The sequence below is a fragment of the Squalius cephalus genome (genome assembly GCF_949319135.1).
Source record: "Squalius cephalus genome assembly, chromosome: 20".
NCBI classification, from domain to species: Eukaryota; Metazoa; Chordata; class Actinopteri; order Cypriniformes; family Leuciscidae; genus Squalius; species Squalius cephalus.
This window is the reverse complement of record NC_137141.1, coordinates 9,831,571-9,853,570: the sequence shown is the minus strand read 5'-3', so window position 1 is coordinate 9,853,570 and position 22,000 is coordinate 9,831,571. Positions and strand designations below refer to the sequence as shown.

The following is a 22,000-nucleotide window of genomic DNA, read 5'->3' as shown; positions in this document are numbered from 1 at the left end:
GCAAAGGCAAGCATCACTTATTGCATTGTTATTGTGGCAAGTTTGCGTTGACACCTTATTATGCCATTTTAAAGGTTTCTAAATTTGTTTTGGAGGTCTCCTACAATGGGTTTCCAAGGTCAAAAAAACACTTTCATTTGCAAAAATACTGGGCATCACCTCTTTTCTCACAGTGTCTGAAACGGTTCAACCAAAGATCCAGTCTCTCTAAACCCCTACTTTCCGAGAGCCTCCTCTGCTCTGATTGGTCAGACGGCCCAGTCTGTTGTGACTGGTCTACCCGCTTACAGCATGTGTCGGAAATGAAAAACACTTTACCTTATCTGAATTTTAGCTCTTCCTCAGCACTTGTATACACAATGATATGAAAAGTAACAATGGTGTCGGTTTTAACATATAAATTTGAGCGCGAGTCCTCATCCTTTGGAAGTGCATCAAAGTGGATTTGCTTTCGCAGGCCAGAACACAGCGTCTTCTCGACATGTCGACAACACAAAACCAACTCTTCCAGTTTCAGCTACAACTCAAAATAGACATTGTTCACGGGCATCCATTGAAGACCATAGGCTGGCATTATGCAAATTTGTTACAAACCTATGTATGTTCGAGCAGGAAGCAAGACTATAATTGCTGATGACTAGTTTCAGGCAGTTCAGAATCGGCTCTTTCTTTTGAGAGACAATGGCTGTGTTGTTAATCACCCCCTATACTCTCACTCTCAATTCCCTACATTACTCCACTAATATAATGCACTTGAAGGAGGGAATGAAAACAAGTGATCGATTTCGGACACTGAGTGCGCCGGAAGGACTGCCGCTTTTGCATAGTTTGTGCTGTTTAATACTGTAATCATTTGAAACTTAGCAAACTGGCAGCTCCAGTAATGAAAAGATCTATCTTGAACTCTGTCATGGAAACTAGCATGTTTAAACCTTAAGTAAACAATTTCAAAGGAATTTTTACCTGAATGATATTACACTGTAGCCACATTGGACCAGCGGTTTGGAAAGTGGGTAACACTTTACAATAAGGTTCATTAGTTAAAGGGACACTCCACCCATTTTCATTAAGCTTTGCATTGTTAGAAACCCAGTCATACTATTGAATGGTCGTGCAACACTCTCTCATTTTCCCCTGAGACGGGAGAAATCCGTTATTTACCTTTTACACTTCCTCCTACAATGACGCAAAAATCGTCATTTTGCGTCATTGTAGGAGGAAGTGTAAGAGGGGGGGATTCCTGTTGAGACTACAAGTACTAGTTCCTCATCTTTCCCAGGGGGCGGGACCCGCTCACGCTACAGACCTATTACAGATCAGTGGGTGGGACTTTACTCTCTGAAACTGAAAGCAATATCCTCCATCTTGTTTGAAGCTAAGCTAACAGGCGCTGTGGAGACAGATGTAAAGTAATGACAATAGCGGAGGAGAGTGCTCAATATGATATAGAAGAAGAGGATTTCGGAAGTCTAATGCTTGAATCAGGTGTTTGTGGCTACCTTTACAAGCCGCATTATAGCGAAGAGCAGCCGAGGCAGAAGACCTGCCTGCCGCGGACGAGGAGCCCGGACTGGCTCGAGTTAGGGCGGACTGGTGGCGCCGGTGATCTCACTATGCAACTCATAGACTGTAAGATGCAACTACGAACACAGAGATAGAGTCCGTCTGCGGCAAAGAATTTCAACGATGACAATTTCTCCTAGACGAAATCTCTGAATCAGACGAGGACACGGACGTTTGTGTTGAGAACTATCCTAGTTTCGCACCGCATATGTTCTGACTGAACATCCAGGTACCATGCAATAATTCACCTTTTCGAAAGAAATACAAACGAGGAGTAATGCACTAATGAGTTCGCCAACTAACTAGACATTTTGTGTGAATGTGAAATGAATTTCAAGCTCTGGTAGTAGCTAGCCTTGTAGACGGAAGAGTGATTTCTCTTATAGGCAGATATGCGCTTTCTGGATTAGTGGGAGTGGCTTGCGGAGCTGTGCAATGTGGTGCATTGTGGGAGTTGTTGTCTTTCATACAAATGCGTCCTGAAGTTATTTTTTGTCTTTCCTCGGTCACGAAGGCACCAAATTCAAAATTTATTTTACATTTCGACTACATATATGACCCACTTTAAATAAAAAACAATGTTCAAATGGGTGGAATGCCCCTTTAACTACCTTAGTTAACAATACATCTACAGCATTTATTAATCTTAGTTAATATTAATGTGAACATTAGTTAATGCACTGTGAACTAACATGAACAAACAATGAACAGCTGTATTTTTATTAACTAACATTAACAAAGATTAATAAATACTATAACAAATGTTTTGCTCATTGTTAGTTCATGTTAGTTAATGCATTAACTAATGTTAACTAATGAACCTTATTGTAAAGTGTTACCGGGAATTGGATGGATAGATGATTCAGGGAATTTATTCTGCGCGACCGTCACATTGCATTATGGGTATTCTCTAGACGTACATCAGTTGTACACTCGTTATTGCGGTGCATTGTGGGATTGAATGAGTGCACTCGATAATGTCCACTATAGCTTCGGACACCACTACAAATGGCCGTCCCGTCAAATAGTGCCAGTATTTAAGGGTACAGGGGGCGATTTCAGACACAGCCAATAACTCCATTTATTGTGCACGCTGATCTTTGAAACTTTGCAGACCTTTTACATTCACAAACTGCTATATTACACACTAGATAAAAGTTAATATCTGAAAAAGCACTATAGTGGCACTTTAAGTGTTTTTCATCTGTTTCTTGTCTTTTGCAGTGGGCGATCATGGCTATGACAATACACTTTCCAGCATGCACCCCTTCCTGGCCGCCCATGGGCCCGCGTTCCGTAAAGGCTACAAGATGTCGAGCTTTAACAGTGTGGATCTCTACCCACTCATGTGCCACCTCGTTGGCATCTCTCCAAAGCCCAACAATGGCAGCTTCGCTCACGTGCGCTGTGCGCTAGTCAACGAGCAGTGCGGAGAGCTAGCATTAGCGGTGGGCATCGTCATTGGTGTTTTAATAATCCTGACCATCTTCACCTGCCTATTCAAGCTGATGAAGAACAGAGATGCCTCGTCTTCACGTCCATTCGCCCGCTTGGAGTTAGATGACGACGACGCTGATGATGAACCTTTACTTGAATGAAGTGCTGTATGCAAAATGTTAAAGGAACAGTTCACCCACACATGGAAAAAGTCTGACAGGTTTGGGAAAAAATGAGGTTGAGTAAATGATGGCTGCCTTTTTTATTTTCTGGTGAACTGTTCCTTTAAATGCTGAAATGGTGCAGAGATGACAATCATATCGAAACTAAGGGAGAAATTCAACTCTTGTAGAACCTGTAAAATACACTGTAGGCACAATAAGGAGTAGTCATCATTAGTACTAAACAACATGACAAAACATGTCTTCAACATCAGCTGTTGAGCTAGAAATACTTTAGTTTTAAAGTGTTTAGTGCTTCGTTCTTAACCAGGTTATGAGATCTCTGGCCAACACCAATATTTACAAAAAAAAACAAAAACAACTAAATATATTTCGAATGTGTTAGATCATTTCCTAACCTAACACGCACAAGCATGCTGTCGTCACGTTTAACACAGATTTCGGAATGATTCAATAGTGCAACTTCCAATAATGCTTTTTTTGCATTATCTTAAGCATATAAATGTTGCTTTATAACTATGCATATTATATGCTACCATTCAGGTTACTGAGGTACACCATGGTTTATACTCTTGAACTGGTCTGCACTTCCCAAAAGCATCATAAGCCTACAGTAAGTAGACCATAGGGTGTAATGCAATGGTTTCTGTGATCTCCTTAGGCTTACCATGCTTTTAAGAAACGCAGAACATAAGCAATAATAATTATGAACTAGCTATGGTCTGTCTATGTTTTTTTGTGTGTGTGTTTAAAGGGATAGTTCACCCAAGAATGCACTCACCCTCAAGTTGTCCCAAATCTGCACGAGTTTCTTTCTTCTGTTGAACACAAAAGAAGATATTTTGAAGAATGATGGTGACCAGACAGTTGACGGTAGCCTTTGTATGAAAAACATTACTATGGAAGTCAATGGAGTCCATCAACTGTCCGGTCACCAACGTTCTTTAAAATATCTTTGTTTGTGTTCAACAGAAGAAAGAAACTCATACAGGTTTGGAACAACATAAGGGTGACAGAATTGTCATTTTTGGGTGAACTATCCTTTTAAGGTTTGTAAACAAGATACTGAGGTTACTTGAAAATGCCCGTACTGATATTGCCTGTAGTGAAACTTTATTTATTAAGTCAGATTACATCTGTTTTTGCATGCCAGGGAATACACAACCAGCTCAATTTGAATATTTATTTCTTTTTTTTTAGAGGTTGCTTTGTGTTTTTTTCTTTGCATAAGAGATACATTTAGATCAAATGCAACTAGATCTCAGTGTTGCTCTGTCTATAAAGGAATGATCAGTCTCACATTTGTTCATGAATCCCTACTGAGGAATATTTCTGTAGGGTTTAAGAGGGCTTTTTACCTGAAGATCGAATGTTTTCTTGTAAAGTAGAATAATCTTGAGCATTGTTGAATTTTTCTCAGAGATTGTTGTATGTGTAAATACACTGTAAAGTTAGTTTTGCTTGTTGCACTATAAGCTGTGTGTTCAGATTTGGGGGAAGGGAATCCGCTGCTGCTTTAAAAATGAAAAATTATTTCATGCTTCAAAATGAGTGAGTTTATTTAAGAGATTTTATTTTTCCTGTTTAGTTAGTCGTTCCTTTTTAAATGGCGTTGCTCATTTTAGTGGAAAATAGCAAAAGGATATTGCTTTATAATTTGTGATTTTTGACTTTTAATGCTGGGTTTAATACTGTTGTCTTAAAAGGACATTGAAAAGCTGCACAAATCAGAGTTTTTATTTAAAAAGTTTTCCAAGGCTCGTCATTTCATAAAACTATTTCGTGCTGTTTTGTCTGTACATTTAGCAATGGTCAAAAATGATTTTTGCATCAGTCTTTAGTTACTGAAAAGGAAGGTTACTGAAACGAAGGAAATCAACATTGCTTGTGTTGTATTTGGCTGTCAAATATGTGTGGTCGTATGTTCAGAGTTTTCTGAATCTTTGTGAATCTATGCAAAGCAAGAACTAAATGGAACCTTTTCTCACTCTCACAATGACGACATTTGTCATCAACATCAAATAAAATATCTATTTCAGATATTTAAAGAGTGTTTGTTTTTGTAGTGTGACTGTTATGGTGATCAGGTATGAGCAGTTCTTTGTAGATGTCAAGCAACCACTAGAGGTCTCACTTCATGTTATTGTACAACTACAGGTTACTGTACTCACTGTATATCATGACACTATTGTGAAGACAATCAGTTGATGTTTCAAGGTTTTTATGTACAGAATTGATGTTAATTAATCAGCTGATACTTGCCTATTGGTGGATTATCAGCAATAATTATCAGTAATGCACTATCACCCTATATACTATATATAAAACACTATATATATATAGTTTAAAAAAAATGTTTTGAAGGAATCTGTTATGCTCATAAAGGCTACATTGATTTTTTTTTCCCAAAAATACAGTAAAAACTAATATTGTGAAATATTATTATGGTTTAAAAGAACTGTTTTTTCTACATCTAGCAAACTGTTTGCAGGCTTTCTTGTGAGCCAGCTTCAGAAGAGGCTTCCTTCTGGGACGACGGCCACGCAAACCAACTCGTTGCAGTGTGTGGCGTATGGTCTGAGCCCTGACAAGCCGACCTTCCGCTTCTGGCAGGACTCATGCGTCTGTTTTTTGAAGCCAGCTTCTGCACCTGAAACACAGCACGAGGACTCAACTTCTTTGATTGGCCCTTGCAAGGCCTGTTCCAAGTGGAACCCGTCTTGGAAAACCTCTGTATGACTAACACTGTAACTCAGTTTCAGGGTGTTGCCAATCTTCTTATAGCCTAGGCCATCTTTGTGGAGAGCAACCATTCTAATTCTCAAATCCTTAGAGAGTTGTTTGCCATGAGGTGCCATGTTGAACATCCAGTGGTCAATATGAGAGAATTATACTCAAAGCACAAATTTGAACTGATCTAATATAAGATATACAAATTTGTATGGTCCTGTCAAGCAGACAAAAACATGAACATGATGAATAGGACATGTGGCTTTGCATGGTTAAACGACGTACAGCTATTATCACTTAGGGTGTACTCATTTTGTTGCCAGTTATTTTGACAATAATGGCTGTATATTGAGTTATTTTCAGAGGACAGTAAATACAGTGAGGAAAATAAGTATTTGAACACCCTGCTATTTTGCAAGTTCTCCCACTTGGAAATCATGGAGGGGTCTGAAATTGTCATCGTAGGTGCATGTCCACTGTGAGAGACATAATCTAAAAAAAAAATCCAGAAATCACAATATATGATTTTTTAACTATTTATTTGTATGATACAGCTGCAAATAAATATTTGAACACCTGTCTATCAGCTAGAATTCTGACCCTCAAAGACCTGTTAGTCTACCTTTAAAATGTCCACCTCCACTCCATTTATTATCCTAAATTAGATGCACCTGTTTGAGGTCGTTAGCTGCATAAAGACACCTGTCCACCCCATACAATCAGTAAGAATCCAACTACTAACATGGCCAAGACCAAAGAGCTGTCCAAAGACACTAGAGACAAAATTGTACACCTCTACAAGGCTGGAAAGGGCTACGGGGAAATTGCCAAGCAGCTTGGTGAAAAAAGGTCCACTGCTGGAGCAATCATTAGAAAATGGAAGAAGCTAAACATGACTGTCAATCTCCCTCGGACTGGGGCTCCATGCAAGATCTCACCTCGTGGGGTCTCAATGATCCTAAGAAAGGTGAGAAATCAGCCCAGAACTACACGGGAGGAGCTGGTCAATGACCTGAAAAGAGCTGGGACCACCGTTTCCAAGGTTACTGTTGGTAATACACTAAGACGTCATGGTTTGAAATCATGCATGGCACGGAAGGTTCCCCTGCTTAAACCAGCACATGTCAAGGCCCGTCTTAAGTTTGCCAATGACCATTTGGATGATCCAGAGGAGTCATGGGAGAAAGTCATTTGGTCAGATGAGACCAAAATAGAACTTTTTGGTCATAATTCCACTAAACGTGTTTGGAGGAAGAAGAATGATGAGTACCATCCCAAGAACACCATCCCTACTGTGAAGCATGGGGGTGGTAGCATCATGCTTTGGGGGTGTTTTTCTGCACATGGGACAGGGCGACTGCACTGTATTAAGGAGAGGATGACCGGGGCCATGTATTGCAAGATTTTGGGGAACAACCTCCTTCCCTCAGTTAGAGCATTGAAGATCGGTCGAGGCTGGGTCTTCCAACATGACAATGACCCGAAGCACACAGCCAGGATAACCAAGGAGTGGCTCTGTAAGAAGCATATCAAGGTTCTGGCGTGGCCTAGCCAGTCTCCAGACCTAAACCCAATAGAGAATCTTTGGAGGGAGCTCAAACTCCGTGTTTCTCAGCGACAGCCCAGAAACCTGACTGATCTAGAGAAGATCTGTGTGGAGGAGTGGGCCAAAATCCCTCCTGCAGTGTGTGCAAACCTGGTGAAAAACTACAGGAAACGTTTGACCTCTGTAATTGCAAACAAAGGCTACTGTACCAAATATTAACATTGATTTTCTCAGGTGTTCAAATACTTATTTGCAGCTGTATCATACAAATAAATAGTTAAAAAACCATACATTGTGATTTCTGGATTTAATTTTTTTAGATTATGTCTCTCACAGTGGACATGCACCTACGATGACAATTTCAGACCCCTCCATGATTTCTAAGTGGGAGAACTTGCAAAATAGCAGGGTGTTCAAATACTTATTTTCCTCACTGTATATACTGCTATACAAGCTGCACATTGACTACTCTAAAATATATCCAAGTTTCATTTCTATAGTATTGTCCCTTGAGAAGATAAACTAAAATGGTTGCTTTTGTGAGATCCTGTAACATAATAATCACTGCAATAACTATCCAATCATAGAATCTTAAGCATTTAAATCCAAACAGCAACTTTATTTTTATTTTTGGCCAGGCAGTGTATGTAGTGTGTAATAGTGTGTATATATAGTCTTGTTAGAATTTTATAATCTGCGTAGTCTAATATGACGTACCACAAATACTTATCTGGTTAGTTGGTGTTGAATACAGAGCAACAGTTTAGTGTGTGACTGTTACTGTACAGTCCTGAGGTCAGTAATCATGTGTAAATGAGTGTTCAGGGAGGTTACAGCTCTATATTTAGAGAGAACTTACTGGAATGTTTTACCCATAACCCAGCCACACTAAACACCATCCGTTAAGAACCGCCAGTTGATTATGAGCATTACTGGGGTCTGAGAGACAGAGACTGACCCCTTAAAAATTACTAGGACACTTGTATGCCACAGTTAAAAATGTAAGAATGCCATTGCAGTGTGTTTGTCACCTAAACACCAGCTGATTCAAAGACATTGAGAAAAAAGTACAAAAAGGAACAAAAATTAGCATGGAGAAAACATTTTGTATGACTTAAAAGTACTGGGTTTTCCCACAGAATTGGGCCTCTTTGCTGAGGGTTGATTTTTACCCCCACGAGTAAAAGGTTTGACATTACATAAATGATATTTCACTAAAATGCTTGTATTGAAATATTTTACGTTCTACCAGTGATAAAACTGTGCTAGATGTTAAGCTTTGTGAAGGAGGGTCGCTGGGAGGGAGCCTTTAAGCTCTGTTTATGATCACTACTCGGCTATTTAGTGGTTTTCAATGTGCATAACAGTCACTGTAAAATATGTATTTTAGGAATGGGAGTGCCATATTTTGCGATATGGCGATTGGTCTATTTTTGGGCTATTTTTGATTGGCCATTGGGCTAGTTTTGTTACACAAACCTGGCAACCCTAAACAGAGGTCCCTAAAATTAACATTAAAATTTAACAATGTATTCACAGAGCCACATTGAGATCCCCATTTCTCTGGAATTGAAAAGGGTCATAAAAATGCAGACTCCGAAAGAAAATCTAAAAAGGTATACTTCTTGAGTTATAGGCATAATAAACTTTGGAGGAAAAAGTGCTTTTTCCCATTTTTGAACTGTCTCCATGCATACACAATGCAACAAGGATTGCTAAAGTCAACAGATTTTACCAACAGACCTACCAATCTCTGTGTAAAAATAAAGTAGTGATGCTGCCATCTTGCTAAAGTCATTTTCTTCCACCTGTAATTTGGTTCCAAATCACATATGAAAATAGGCCTAGTCATTTTGACCCCTCTACACAATAGTTTATTACCAAGTAAATATTCATCCATGGCATTTAATATATTTTAAAAGTTTCTGAAATGTGGTTGATTTGACAGAATGACCCTTGAGTCATTCCTAAGCCCCATTTAGATTTTCACACCAGCGCTGCGAGAGGTCATTATTTCGTGACTCAAGTTTTGAAAGGAAGGTGTGGAATATGATTCATCATATTTCTATAAAGGACCCGAGCTACAGTGAGTTGGAAACCAGATGATGGTGTAGGTGACACTGAACTCCTCCCTTTTGCTCCTACGCCGCGTGGAGGCTATTTTTGTCCCTCCTGTGACCGTTGGAGCGTCTCTCACTGACAGCTGACCACAGGGGCCAAATCAAAACAACGACAGCACAGCCACCAACCTGTTACAGCGCTGAGACCATATCACAACACCCTGCTGGACACATACAAGACTCTTTCCTGAAAGCAAACTCACATCCAAGGAAAAGGAGGTTTCATATTCACCATTCTCTGTCAGACTCTGAATCTGAGTGAGCTTAAGCGATATGACCTCAAATGAGGAGGACAAAGATCCTGATATTGAGCTTTTTGTGAAGGTAAGCATGAAGATAACCTTTAATGAGCTCTTTTACTGTGTTTTGTGCACTTAATCAGTAGTCAGATGTCAGGAATCAATGGCAGCATTACCTTTGAAAACCAGTTGTAAGCAATCTGACAAGTGTCTTGGCCGCGGTTGAGGTTAAGATGGGCGTTTGGCCCAGGATTGGACTCAAAAGGGGGCAGGTAACATTTCAAGGCAGAAACTCTGGGCTCTTCTTGAATTATTTCTTTCTTTCTATCAACACCTCATGCTCTTATTCCTCTGAAGGGCTGAAGGGAACTTCTGCTGCTTACTGTGGTTTGTTTTGCATTACATTTTGCAGATGTGGTGACATTTAGAGAACATTTGAAATTGCTGAAAGAGAGAAAAGAATACAAAAGTTGAGAAAGACAAAAAGCATTTATAAATCAAAGACCCATCATAAGGTCAGATACTGTACTTATTCCATGTGGCGTCTCATTGCATGAGTCAAAGTTATAAATAGAGCTAATAGAGACAGAAAAACTTTGACTGGCATGTGTTTACTGCTTGATTGAGTTGCTGAATAATGTCCTTATTTGTGATGTTTGCCAAGTTGCTTATTTGCTTAGTGAATTGACAAAACCCCTAACTCTTAGTTTTAAACTTTCACATACTGTGTTACAGACATTAATGATTCCTTAAATCATGTGTCTTCTTGTTGTGTCCTGTTAGTTTACTGTGATCTAGACAATAAATCAAGCACAAAAATGTTACTGATCACAGAGATTTAGAAGTGCTGTTTTTAACTGAGCCAGTAGGTAACCACCTAGAACATTCTTTTAACCACATATAGCAACATGCAAAAAAGCACTCTAAACACCATAGCAACAGCATAGAAATGCCCTGGTAACCAGCTTTAACTACGGACACGTTAAAATGTTCATAGAAGAGCCGGGCCACTCAGAAATCCAATAACTTATTTTAATGTTAAAATTATATTTAGTCCTTGCTCTGAAGATCTTTTATCCAATGGGAAGGTATAAAGTTGGGTGGATTGAGTAATGTCAGAATCAAAAAAAAACTTCACAATCACATACAGTAAATGTCTCGTGTGTGAACATAACCACAGGTGTAACATCAGCAATACGTTGGACATTCGATCTGAGCCAATCAAGCGTTGAGCGTTTAACTCAGAAGGGTGTTTGAAAACTAATCTCTTTGCATTTTATCCTAGCAAGTGATAAACACATTAATTTAGGCGGCTAGGACGATGTCTAACCAACTTCTGTTGACAGGTACAGTATGACCCAAAACCCCTTTGCTGTGGGCTAATGGGGCAGGTAATGGAATTTCCATGTATAATTCAGCTCGAGCACCGATCTGATGTCCGGCTCAGGTTACTGGCCCAGTTTAAGGACGCTATTGGATAGCTTGATCTTCTAATTTCAGATATGGAAAATTGGCACCGAATCGCATTGGTTCTTTGTATTGTGTACTATTGTTTTGAAGATTACAAATCATGTACTGAAAGGTGAATGACTTTCAGGGGTTTAATAATCTCACGTTTGCACTAATTATTGAAGTATAAATCGAATTTTCCAGTTCAATATATTCTTCCATATTTTTGTGACTTGGAAATATCCACTATTCGCTCCTTTCTTCCTTTGATTTCTGCTACAAGAAACTGGAACCTTCCAAAAATGTGCATTTGGAGGGGCATTCTGCACTTTTCTCAGTGAAGATTCTTCTAAACTAAAGGCACACTTCTACACTTCTCCTTGTATGTGATTGCTGAAATCACACTAGGTTATTGGTCCAGATAGCCTTGTTCTTCTGTAAGGTAGAATCACTTATCTTGTGTGACATTATAAATTGCTACTGAAAAAAATATAAAAAAAGTATCAAGCTGAGTTGTTTGCTCAAACAGCTTCCCCCTCTCTCTGTCCCTCATATGTATACCAAGATTTGAATTGTTCTAGAAAGTTCCAGAAAGTTCTAAACAGTTCTAGAAAGTGCTACTTATAAGCAGTAATGTTTGTTATGGTTGTTCCAATTTTATATCTGTAGTGATCTTTTTTTAAACTTAGAGGAATTAGGGCCTTTTTCATTGTTTTTAAGCAAAAGTTCATCGATTTATGATACAGGAAATATTTTATTTAAAAAATAACTTTTAACCCTAATATACATCTAAAAATTTATATTTTATACACATTTTTATACATAAATCATTGCAAGAATTTTTTATATTGCTCATTTGCAAAAAAAACTTTTTTTCACAAATGTATCCTGCCTGCAAAAATACCGGTACAGTACTATTGTACTTTGTTATGTGTCATGATTATTATATTCATATATCTTACTGTATATGATGTGAATGTATTGAGTCTGGTTTGTGTTCCTCAGGCTGGCAGTGATGGTGAAAGTATCGGAAACTGTCCTTTCTCTCAAAGGCTTTTTATGATCCTGTGGCTAAAGGGAGTCGTGTTTAACGTCACCACTGTCGATCTGAAAAGGTAATGAAATATCAATTGTTTTTTAAAATAGTTTTTTTAGTGCTGGGCAAAAAAAAAGATTTTTCAATTATTCGTTTTTTTTTTAAAATGCGGTCAGTTCGATGTCCTATCCTCAAAAGCCTTGAATAGATATTTTTTCCGTATTTATTTGCGCAAACACTGAACATAATATATCAGATTAATGTGAATCTTATTACTAGTCTTCTCCACAAGATGTCATCCCCTTATTTACCTTGTGCGATGTTACAATGGGGAGCCTGTCATTCATTCAGTGCTTAACATGACAGATGCAGGTGCGCCTTTCAGCGTGACAGACGTTCCGGACAGATGGAACTGTCACTGTCCCGATCAGGCCAGTGCTGCATGGTCACAAAAGATTATCATTTGCACCATGTTCTAAGCCTTGCCAATCTGAACAATGCGCCCAGAAAGCAGCTTCGTTCTCAGACAGCACATGAATACCTATTGAGTTGTCTTTCTCGTCTTCTTGCACTTGAACGCAAACATAGTCTGTTATGTCTTAAGTAATGTTAACAGTTGAGAAAGACAACGCATATGGACAGTATCAGTATATTGGATCCGTGCATTAGTCTTAAAGTGACAATAACCTAATATTCCTGCTGCCATCTGTGTTTTTAAAGTTGATCAAACAACAAAAGACAAAGAGAAAATCACTCACTGCTCTTGACTGAATAACTTTTGTAACTTTAAAAAGGATTAATCTATATTTAATTTATTCAGAATATGCAGCGTTGTCTTACATTTGATTACTTTATTAAATTTCTGTAGGTCTAACTGAAAACTTCTGTTAAATCTAGTAAAACCAGAAAAGCACTGTTTATTTAATTTGTATCTTTGTTCTATTGTATTTTGTGTGTGTGTGTGTGTGTGTGTGTGTGTGTGCATTTGCTTGCAGTTTGATTATTTGTTCTTATTTTATTAATGACAGTTTACTTGTCTTTAATAATATTTCAAATTTATATTAGTTAGATACAGTGGTGTAACTTTGTTTTAAAAAGTGTGGGGGACAGTACAATAATAAATGCATAAATGCAAAAACTAACTATTTTATACAATTTTTTTTTTTTTTTTTTTTTTTTTGTGGTAAGGAAAATTATTTATTGAACTGAATTGAGAATCGAATTGAGATCTTGCAAATTGGATTCTACTCAAATTGGGACATCTGTATCAATACCCAGCCCTAGGGTTGCTGTTAATATACAGTATATATTACTAAATAACGTGCTCTTGCAACAAATCAATACATTTCTGTCACAATATCCCTTCTATCACAAAACTTTCACCAAATATTGAATCTTAAATCTTATACACTTGATATGTGTTTTGTCAAGATTAGAAAACATTAAAATCAATTTTGACACATTATGACACTGCCCACTAGGGGGAGGGGCCCATTAAAAGTATAATTTCCATGGTAACGCAATCTCCTATATTCATGATTAAAAAAAGTTTGACGTTGTCAGATTTCCGGTAACGAAGGACCCAAAAGTAGAGAGATGCTCAGTAAAAACAATCTTTATTAATTAAGCACAAATAACTTGTACCGAACCGTAGAGCTCAGGGCCGGGCTCAGCCCAATAGAAGAGAGAATAAATTGCAGACCAGGCAATAGTCAAAAACAAGATAATCAGTCCATAAAGCGTCTCTTCCAAGGGAGGAGAAGGAGAATCAGGCAAGTGCGAAAGTCAACCCCAGGCTAACGGCGAACAAACAGAGAATTAATCCAGGTCTGTGATATGTGACAGGCAGTGTTAGTTAAAGATCGGCAACCAAAGCAGGGGAGAATTTCAGAAGTACGAGTCACTAATTGATTCTTAAAGTCGAGACTGGGATGGGCAGTCCGCTGATCAAGGAGTTCAAACAGTCCGAGAATCCAAAAGGAAGAACTGGGCAAATGACAGAGACACAAAAGAGAAAGCTCTCGTGAAAGAAACTCATGAGCAGGATAGAGTGAGCTGATTGCAGAGCGCAATCAGCTGAGAACGGCCACCACGTGCAGGAAGAAAACAAAAACAAAGAGTAGTGCCAGAGAAAAGGGACTGATCAAACCCGAGTCCTGACAGTTCCCACCTTCTAGGGACACCACCAGGCGCACCCCTGGTCAGAGGAGAATGATGGTGATAGAATTCTGTGATGAGCGAGCGGTCCAGAATGTCTCGAGCTGGGACCCAACATCTCTCTTTCGGGCCGTATTCCTCCCAATCCACTAGATACTGGAAGCCCCGTCCACAGCATCTGGAATCGAGAATCCACCTAACAATGAAAAAAAACATTGTCTTTACACAAGGAACATGAAAGACAGGGTGGACATGACGAAGAGGGTGCACTGAAGCTGCACTGTCACCGGACTCATGACCTTAAAGATGGGGTATGGCCCAATGAACCTGGGTGGCAGCTTAAGTGCTTGGTGAAAAGCCACACCTTCTGCCCACAAATTTACCTGAGTGCTACAGTTTCGGCAGCGGTCGGCAGCTCTTTTATTATAGCCCCTTGGACTGGACCAACTGGTCCTCCTCCAGGTATGACACACTACTGGATACATGCCTGGACCAAGGGGACAGCAGCCTCTGCACCCTGGGAAGGAAACAGAGGAGGCTGATAACTGAGACAACACAAGAATGGGGGAAACCCAGTTGAGAACACCGGCAAGGAGTTATGGGTATACTCAGCCCAAGTAAGCTGCTGACTCCAGGTCAAACCTGGCCAGAAACCCTGGTTTTGGGTGGCCAGACATCAGAGCATCTGCTTGAGATCCTGGTTTGCACGTTTGGTCTGGCCATTCATCTGTGGATGGACCCAGCTGCTGACAGAACTCCCTCCAAAAGTGGGACACGAACTGGGCCCCCTGTCAGACACCACATCCTCCGGAAGGAAGTGAATCCAGAAGACGTAGTCAGCGACCACCCGGGCTGTCTCCCTAGCTGAGGGGAGTTTGGGAAGGGGAATGAAGTGGACTATTTTTGAAAAGCGATCAATCACGGTAAGGATCATAGTACTGCTGCTGGATGGATGAAGACTGGTAACAAAATCCAGGGCAATATGTGACCGGGGCGGGAAGGAATGGGAAGGGTGCAGCAGACCAACGGTAGGTTGATGGGAAGACTTGTTTTGAACACAAAACTTTGCAAGCACCCACAAACCGATGGATGTCCTCAGGTATGGCCTGCCACCAAAAACGTTGACGGATGGCTACCAGCGACCTCCTCACACCAGGGTGGCACGTTAGTCTGGAGTAGTGATCCCACTGCAAGACGGCAGTGCGGACCCTTTCAGACACAAAAAAACCAGACCCGCCGGCACCCCTCAGGCACCTTGACTTGACTAGGGCTCGCCTGACCTGGCCCTCGACACCCCAGGTGACAGCCCCCACCACTCGCCCTGAAGGCAGAATAGTATCAGGAAGAGCCACATCATCAGCAGTGTTGCCAGAATTGAGCTACTTTTGAGTTAAGTAGCCGACTAAAAAAATTTCCGCGGGTTGATTTCCACCCCTGTAAGTACGATTTCGGATCGGATCCCTCCAGTCAGTGACACCACTCCTCCAAAACCTGACGCACCACCAGCAGCTCTCTGATGCTGATGACGTAATTATGTTCTGTGGGAGAGTGACGTGTGAATAATAAGCACACGGATGCAACTTATTATCATGAGGGGATTTTTGAGAAAGAACTGCTCTGACACCCACCTCTGATGCGTCCAACTCCACCACGGATTGCCTACTGGAAAGAATTGAAGTGCTTTATGAGAGAAAGGCACCGGCCAGTCAGAGACAGCTCTTACCATTGCAGGGCCCAATCCCCTCCACTGAGATGATGGACCCCAAGTACGGAACCAACTGAGCATTAAAGGTACACTTCTCAACCTTCACAAACGACTGGTTCTCTAACAGCTGCTGTAGAACTCGCCTGACATGTTGGATGTGCACCTGAAATAAGTGAGGAAAAATTGAGATGTCATCCAGGTACACAAAGACGAATTTATTGATCATGTCTTTCAGTTTGTTATTGATGAGTGCTTGGAAGACGGCCGGGCCCGGGGTATTGGACAGGCTAAATATCGATAGCACCAAATATTCAAAATGCCCCGTAGGGGTACTAAAAGCTGTCTTCCACTCATCCCCCTCCCTCATCCAAAACAAGATGCTAAGCATTGTCTAAGTTCAATTTCGTGAAGAACCTTGCAGGACCTCGAAGGCTGTAGACATAAGAGGAGGGGGGTACCTGTTTTTAATGTCCGTTCAGGAGCAGACAAGGAGAAAAGGCATCCGTGAGGAGGAGAGGTGCTGGGAAGGTAAATAGCACACTCATACGGCTGATGAGGAGGAAGAGAAGCAGCTCAAGACCCACTGAAGACCGCTCCTTGAAGCAAAGATCCATCTGACATGCTCAATACAATCTTTATTAATTAAGCTAAAATAATTGGTGACGAGCCGTAGAGCTCAGGGCCGGGCTAAACCCAATAGAAGAGAGAATAGACCGCAGGCCATGCAATAGTCAAAAACCAGATAATCAGTCTGTAAAGCGTCTGGTCCAAGGGGAACTCAAGGAGGAAAATCAGGCAGGCGAGAAGTCAAAACCCAGGCGAACAGAGAGCAAGTGATTGTGTCCATATTTTAAAGCTTTATACTCTGCATCTAAATGTTGCTCCTCTCATCTTTCCCTCACTCCACATATTAAATAGGTCTTATACCTTCCTTTCTGCTCTTTCTTTCCTTCCTTCCATCTCAGACTTTAATTTCCTGACTACGCACTCATTTCTGTTTCTAAAAAAAGAAATTATACTAACTATAAAATAACCAGTGAATGTACATTTATTTGATGAATTTTAGTATAATTACTGAAGGTTGAAGGTCACCCACTTTACCCGAATCACACTGCCCCACTTACACATTCAGCCAAAGAGGGCCAGCATTATTTAAACACCTTTCAAGAAAACTAACAAAAATATATATATTCTTTGCATTTCATTCCTCAGCAAACAAAAACAGAAACTGTCACAATAATATTTGATTACATTTAGTGAGCAACCTTATAACCTTAAGTTAGAAATGAAAATCTAATGTCAAAGGGTTTTCTGTTTCACCTTGGCCACACCCAAAAGTGTCATATTGTATCAACCAAAACTATTTTATCATTTAAAGAAGTTGTGTCTCTTTAATGAAAGACCATTGTTGTGCTCTGTATGTGTAAAACTATTGAGCACAGTACAGTGTTTTGAATTGTTTGAGTTATTTTAGCTTATTTTATTTGCTTGTTTTATTTTATTTTAAAACGTTTAAGTCATCTTGAGGCCCCCTTGGAAGTTATCCTGTTTTAATGGGAAATGCATTAACATTGCGAAGAAAAGTGCTTTTTTAAATGGTCTGCAGAAATGACATTCTCTTCTACATTGTGTAATGATCAAAATCAGAAAAATCTAAAGTTTTTCATTATTCTTCAAGGAAACCAGCTGATCTTCATAATCTCGCTCCTGGAACTCCCCCGCCATTCCTTACCTTCAATGGAGAGGTGCGAACAGACATCAACAAAATCGAGGAATACTTGGAAGAGATGCTAGCACCTCCCAAGTAGGTTGACAGGATGCTGATAGATGGATTGATTGTTTATGTAATGTGAACAGCGTTGTTATTTATTTTCTTTCTCTTCCAAAGGTATCCAAAACTGGTTGCAAAGAACAAGGAGTCAAATACAGCAGGAAATGACATCTTTGCAAAGTTCTCAGCCTACATCAAGAACACAAAGCCAGAAGCCAACGCAAGTGAGTTTAACGTCTGCTCTGTAACTTATTAGACAGGTTGAAGGAATATCTACAGCTCTTTATGCATGCTCTGCTGTCAACGGAAAAATATGGAGCCACATGTTATCCAAAGCTCATTCACATTCCGCTAGGCCTTTACAGGGATTGTCTTGACTTAAAGTCACTATATTTCTTCAGATAAAAACATTTAGCTCAAGCACATATCAAACTTTTGGCTGTGTAGGTCTGGAGAAGGCGCTTCTGAAAGCTCTGAAGAAACTGGACAACTTCCTTAACTCCCCTCTCCCGGATGAGATTGATGCCGATGGTACGGGGGAGAAGTTCTCCAACCGAAAGTACTTGGACGGCAATGAATTAACGCTCTCAGACTGCAACCTCCTCCCTAAACTGCACGTAGTGAAGGTGACGTACCGCTGGGACATCTGGTGTAATTGATCACTTAGTGCAAGATAAAATACTGGTGATTCCTGAAACGCTCTAGGAGTGTCTTTTTATTGAACTGAATCCAATTTTTTCAAAGTTAAAAGTCTTTTGAACATTCCCACCATTATTGCCAGGAATGAAAGATACAGAGGGGCAAGTTGTCACACTTCGTATACTGTATGGGGTAAGTTGTCACAATGGGATCCTGTTAATTTATTAACACTGATTTGAGAAGATTACCTTTTCTGAAATATGAAAAACTGTCTAAATTAAAAGCAGTCATCTTCCACACTGTATTTTTGATTTGTTTTTCAATAAAATATCTAAAGATTCTAAAGATCTAAAGATCAAGATAGAAGCAAAATAAAGTTGTGTTTTCTATCTGCCAATGAAGACAAATTTACTTTACTATTTACTATTTTTCTGCATTGGCAGACATTGTTTTCTTGTTTTAAGCATAAACTCACTTAATTTTCATACTTTCTCAGAAAACAAGACTATCACAAGTTATTTTGCACCACAAGTAAATGTATCTTGATTTAAGAATGTTTAGATATTTGTATTGTAAAACAAGTCAAAAGTACTGAGTAGAAATGATTATTAATATATTTTTTGCAGTGCACATCATATCTACAGGTACACATACAATTCTATTTAATGGATAAATTAAAACAATTCATGAAGCAAAGCAACATGCAAAGATATACAGCAAATGATGATGAATTTCCATAAAATTACAACATATAACTTAAACACATGTGACAACTTGCCCAAACCTGACATTTATTAAAATACTTTTAGGATGATTTGTTCGGAATATAAACTTGCAGTGTCAGTTGTTTAATTTCATCTTTTTTTTTCTTCCCACATTCATGCAGGTGGTTTCTAAGAAATTCCGTAACTTTGAAATTCCATCAGAGTTGACTGGATTTTGGAGGTACATGCAGAACGCCTATGCACGTGATGAATTCACCAACACCTGTGCGGCAGACAGAGAGATTGAACTGGCCTATCAGGACGTGGCCAAGCGGCCTGGCAAATGAACGCACCAAGCAATGACTCTAATAATCATATGCAAAACTAGTGAAAGAGAAAGTGTTTTTCCTTCAGCAGTTCTTGAGCAGAATTTGCCATATTGGCTCAGTCCTGTGATATTCTAAACTGTTACTTGCCCTCATCATGCTTGTGAGTACTTCCAATGCTATCTTACGGCCAATTCGTGCAAATTCGTACGAGTGAGGTCGTATGAATTCGTACGAATTTGCCACCTCGCAATAATACGTACGAATTGCCGTGAGATCGGGTTGGTACTTCCATTACTATTGCCATTATGTTTACTGACTGTAAGTGACATAAACTGCTCTATTAGTGCCGCTATCTATGACGGTCTAGAAAAAACACTGTGCCACTGTTTCTACAACTTTTCAGGGTGGGATGGTGATTCTATTCATTTAAAGCCCTTTGCGTTTTTGTGTTGCATAAATTATTTTTGCTAGCTTTTGAAACAGTAGCCTGATATAAATTTGTGCTTTATCTGAGAGTACTATATGTAACCTTAGTATTTATTATCAAGTCAAGTTACCTTTATTTATATAGTGCTTTTGACAATTCAGATTGTTTCAAAGCTGCATATTATGGTTAATGTTTGTAAATTTCTGATGGAGAAAAAAAGTGAACATGAAAGATTTATATTTCTTTAGAATTGGCTTGAAAACAATTCTATTTAGGCACACAGCCCCACCTAGTGGTGAAATGAATAAAACAGCTATTTAAATTGGCTTAATTCTGCAGAAGATATACACTGCTCGTTTGGTTTGGTTTGCCGCTGTTGGTATGGAAATGCTTCATTATTGCCGTGATTATTATGTTTCTATCATGTTATATGTCTGGCAGCAGCTCTTCTAAACCTAATTGATGGAGTGTGTAGCTTTTCATTTCTCAAGCAACCATGTAGGAAGACACATCATGACCATATTCCAGAAGGACAATGATTCATCAGACTCAAACTGTGAAAAAATGGTTGGGAGGAGCATGAAGAATCATTTTCAAACATGAACCTTAAATTCATTGAAAGTCTTTGGGATGTGTTGGAAGAGACTTTACAGAGTCCTGGACTCTTGCATTCTCAATACAAGATCTTGACCAAAGATTGATGCACCTCTTGATGGAAACATCACAACATTTATTTCCATCAAGAGGTTCCATCAACATTATTTCCACTAATTCATGTGTGAAAATGATTCTTCATGCTTCTCCCAACCATTCTTTAACAGTTTGAGCCTGATGAATCTTGACATTGTCATCCTGGAATATGGCCATGATGTGTCTTCCTACAGGTTTGTTTAAGAAATGAAAATTTACACACTCCATCAATTAGGGTTAGAATAACTGCTGCCAAACATATAACATGATAGAAACATAAGATTAATCTGTTTCTATTATCAAATTAAAGCCATCACACAAAATAGGCACATGTTTAGGCCCTGCCTGGAATTTTCAAATATTTGAACTCTCATGGTTTCTTATAAGAAATATATATATTATATTTTTATAAAGCTTGTGATGCCTCTTTTGTTTGGTCACACACGTGTTATACTGCAAGATGAATATTTCAAGGTGAAAAAAACTCAAGACATGTCGTCGATTACCACAGACATTCGACTTGTCCCTCCGCTACGATGGAATTCAAATCAGAAAATAGCTTCTATTTTCAATACAAAAATGTGTATCGTGATCGGATATTCGCGTTTAATGAAGCTCCTGTCTTTGTATCCTTTTGTGAGATAGTTACCGCGTTTATCGACTTGGTGTGGTCATGAGTCATGAAAGGAAATACAGCTTAGTAAATCATTCTATACGTGCATTTTTAATTGTTGTGTAGCTCTACGTTCAAAACCATTTTTGTGCTTTGTGTATTGCCCCATAGACTTTCACTGTAAGAAAATGTGATTTTTGTTTTATCTGAGTTAGTCACCATTTATCTTCAGTGGCATGGATATGTTACATGTTCTGTAGAGTTTATTTTGTATTGAACCAGCCTAAAACCTGTTGTTCTGTGAAGATGACTGTCTTGATGTTTTTAGAGATGTTTTGGCCACTTGTCAGGCTGGGTGATCATATAACTAGCTAAACCAGTCGAACACCAGCCTTGCCAGGTTAAAAGTAAACCACATTAAAACATGTTAAGTTGATTTAAGGTTTTTTTTTTTTTTGTTGCTGTTGGGTTTTTCCCCCAGCAGGATAAAGATTAATATTAATTCATATTCATTTACACACCATACCTTGAATAACGCTGCAGTTGGTAACATATTCATATGGCATACATAACTTGGCGTGGTTACAACCGAACATCTGCTGAGTTCCAACAACTGGATACAATATGAGACGCTTAAGATAATATTTCATGAAAACCAAATGG

At 39.2% G+C, this 22,000-nt stretch overlaps 1 protein-coding gene across 2 annotated transcripts in view; it reads left to right on the top strand.

Moving 5' to 3' along the window:
* Nucleotides 1-20,390, top strand: part of LOC307147917 (chloride intracellular channel protein 5-like) — a 26,182-nt gene extending 5,792 nt beyond the window's left edge. The window contains exons 4-9 of one of the 2 annotated variants that reach the window (XM_079853015.1): nucleotides 2,788-3,011; nucleotides 12,272-12,381; nucleotides 17,843-17,968; nucleotides 18,053-18,159; nucleotides 18,383-18,561; nucleotides 19,461-20,378. In XM_079853015.1, the coding sequence (XP_079709141.1) occupies nucleotides 2,788-3,011; nucleotides 12,272-12,381; nucleotides 17,843-17,968; nucleotides 18,053-18,159; nucleotides 18,383-18,561; nucleotides 19,461-19,625 (911 nt within the window). In that variant the 3' untranslated portion in view covers nucleotides 19,626-20,378. Of the gene's footprint in view, nucleotides 1-2,787; nucleotides 3,012-9,663; nucleotides 9,903-12,271; nucleotides 12,382-17,842; nucleotides 17,969-18,052; nucleotides 18,160-18,382; nucleotides 18,562-19,460 lie in introns of those variants that run through there. The other variant, XM_079853014.1, reaches the window with a different exon arrangement.
* Nucleotides 20,391-22,000: the final 1,610 nt, after the last annotated feature.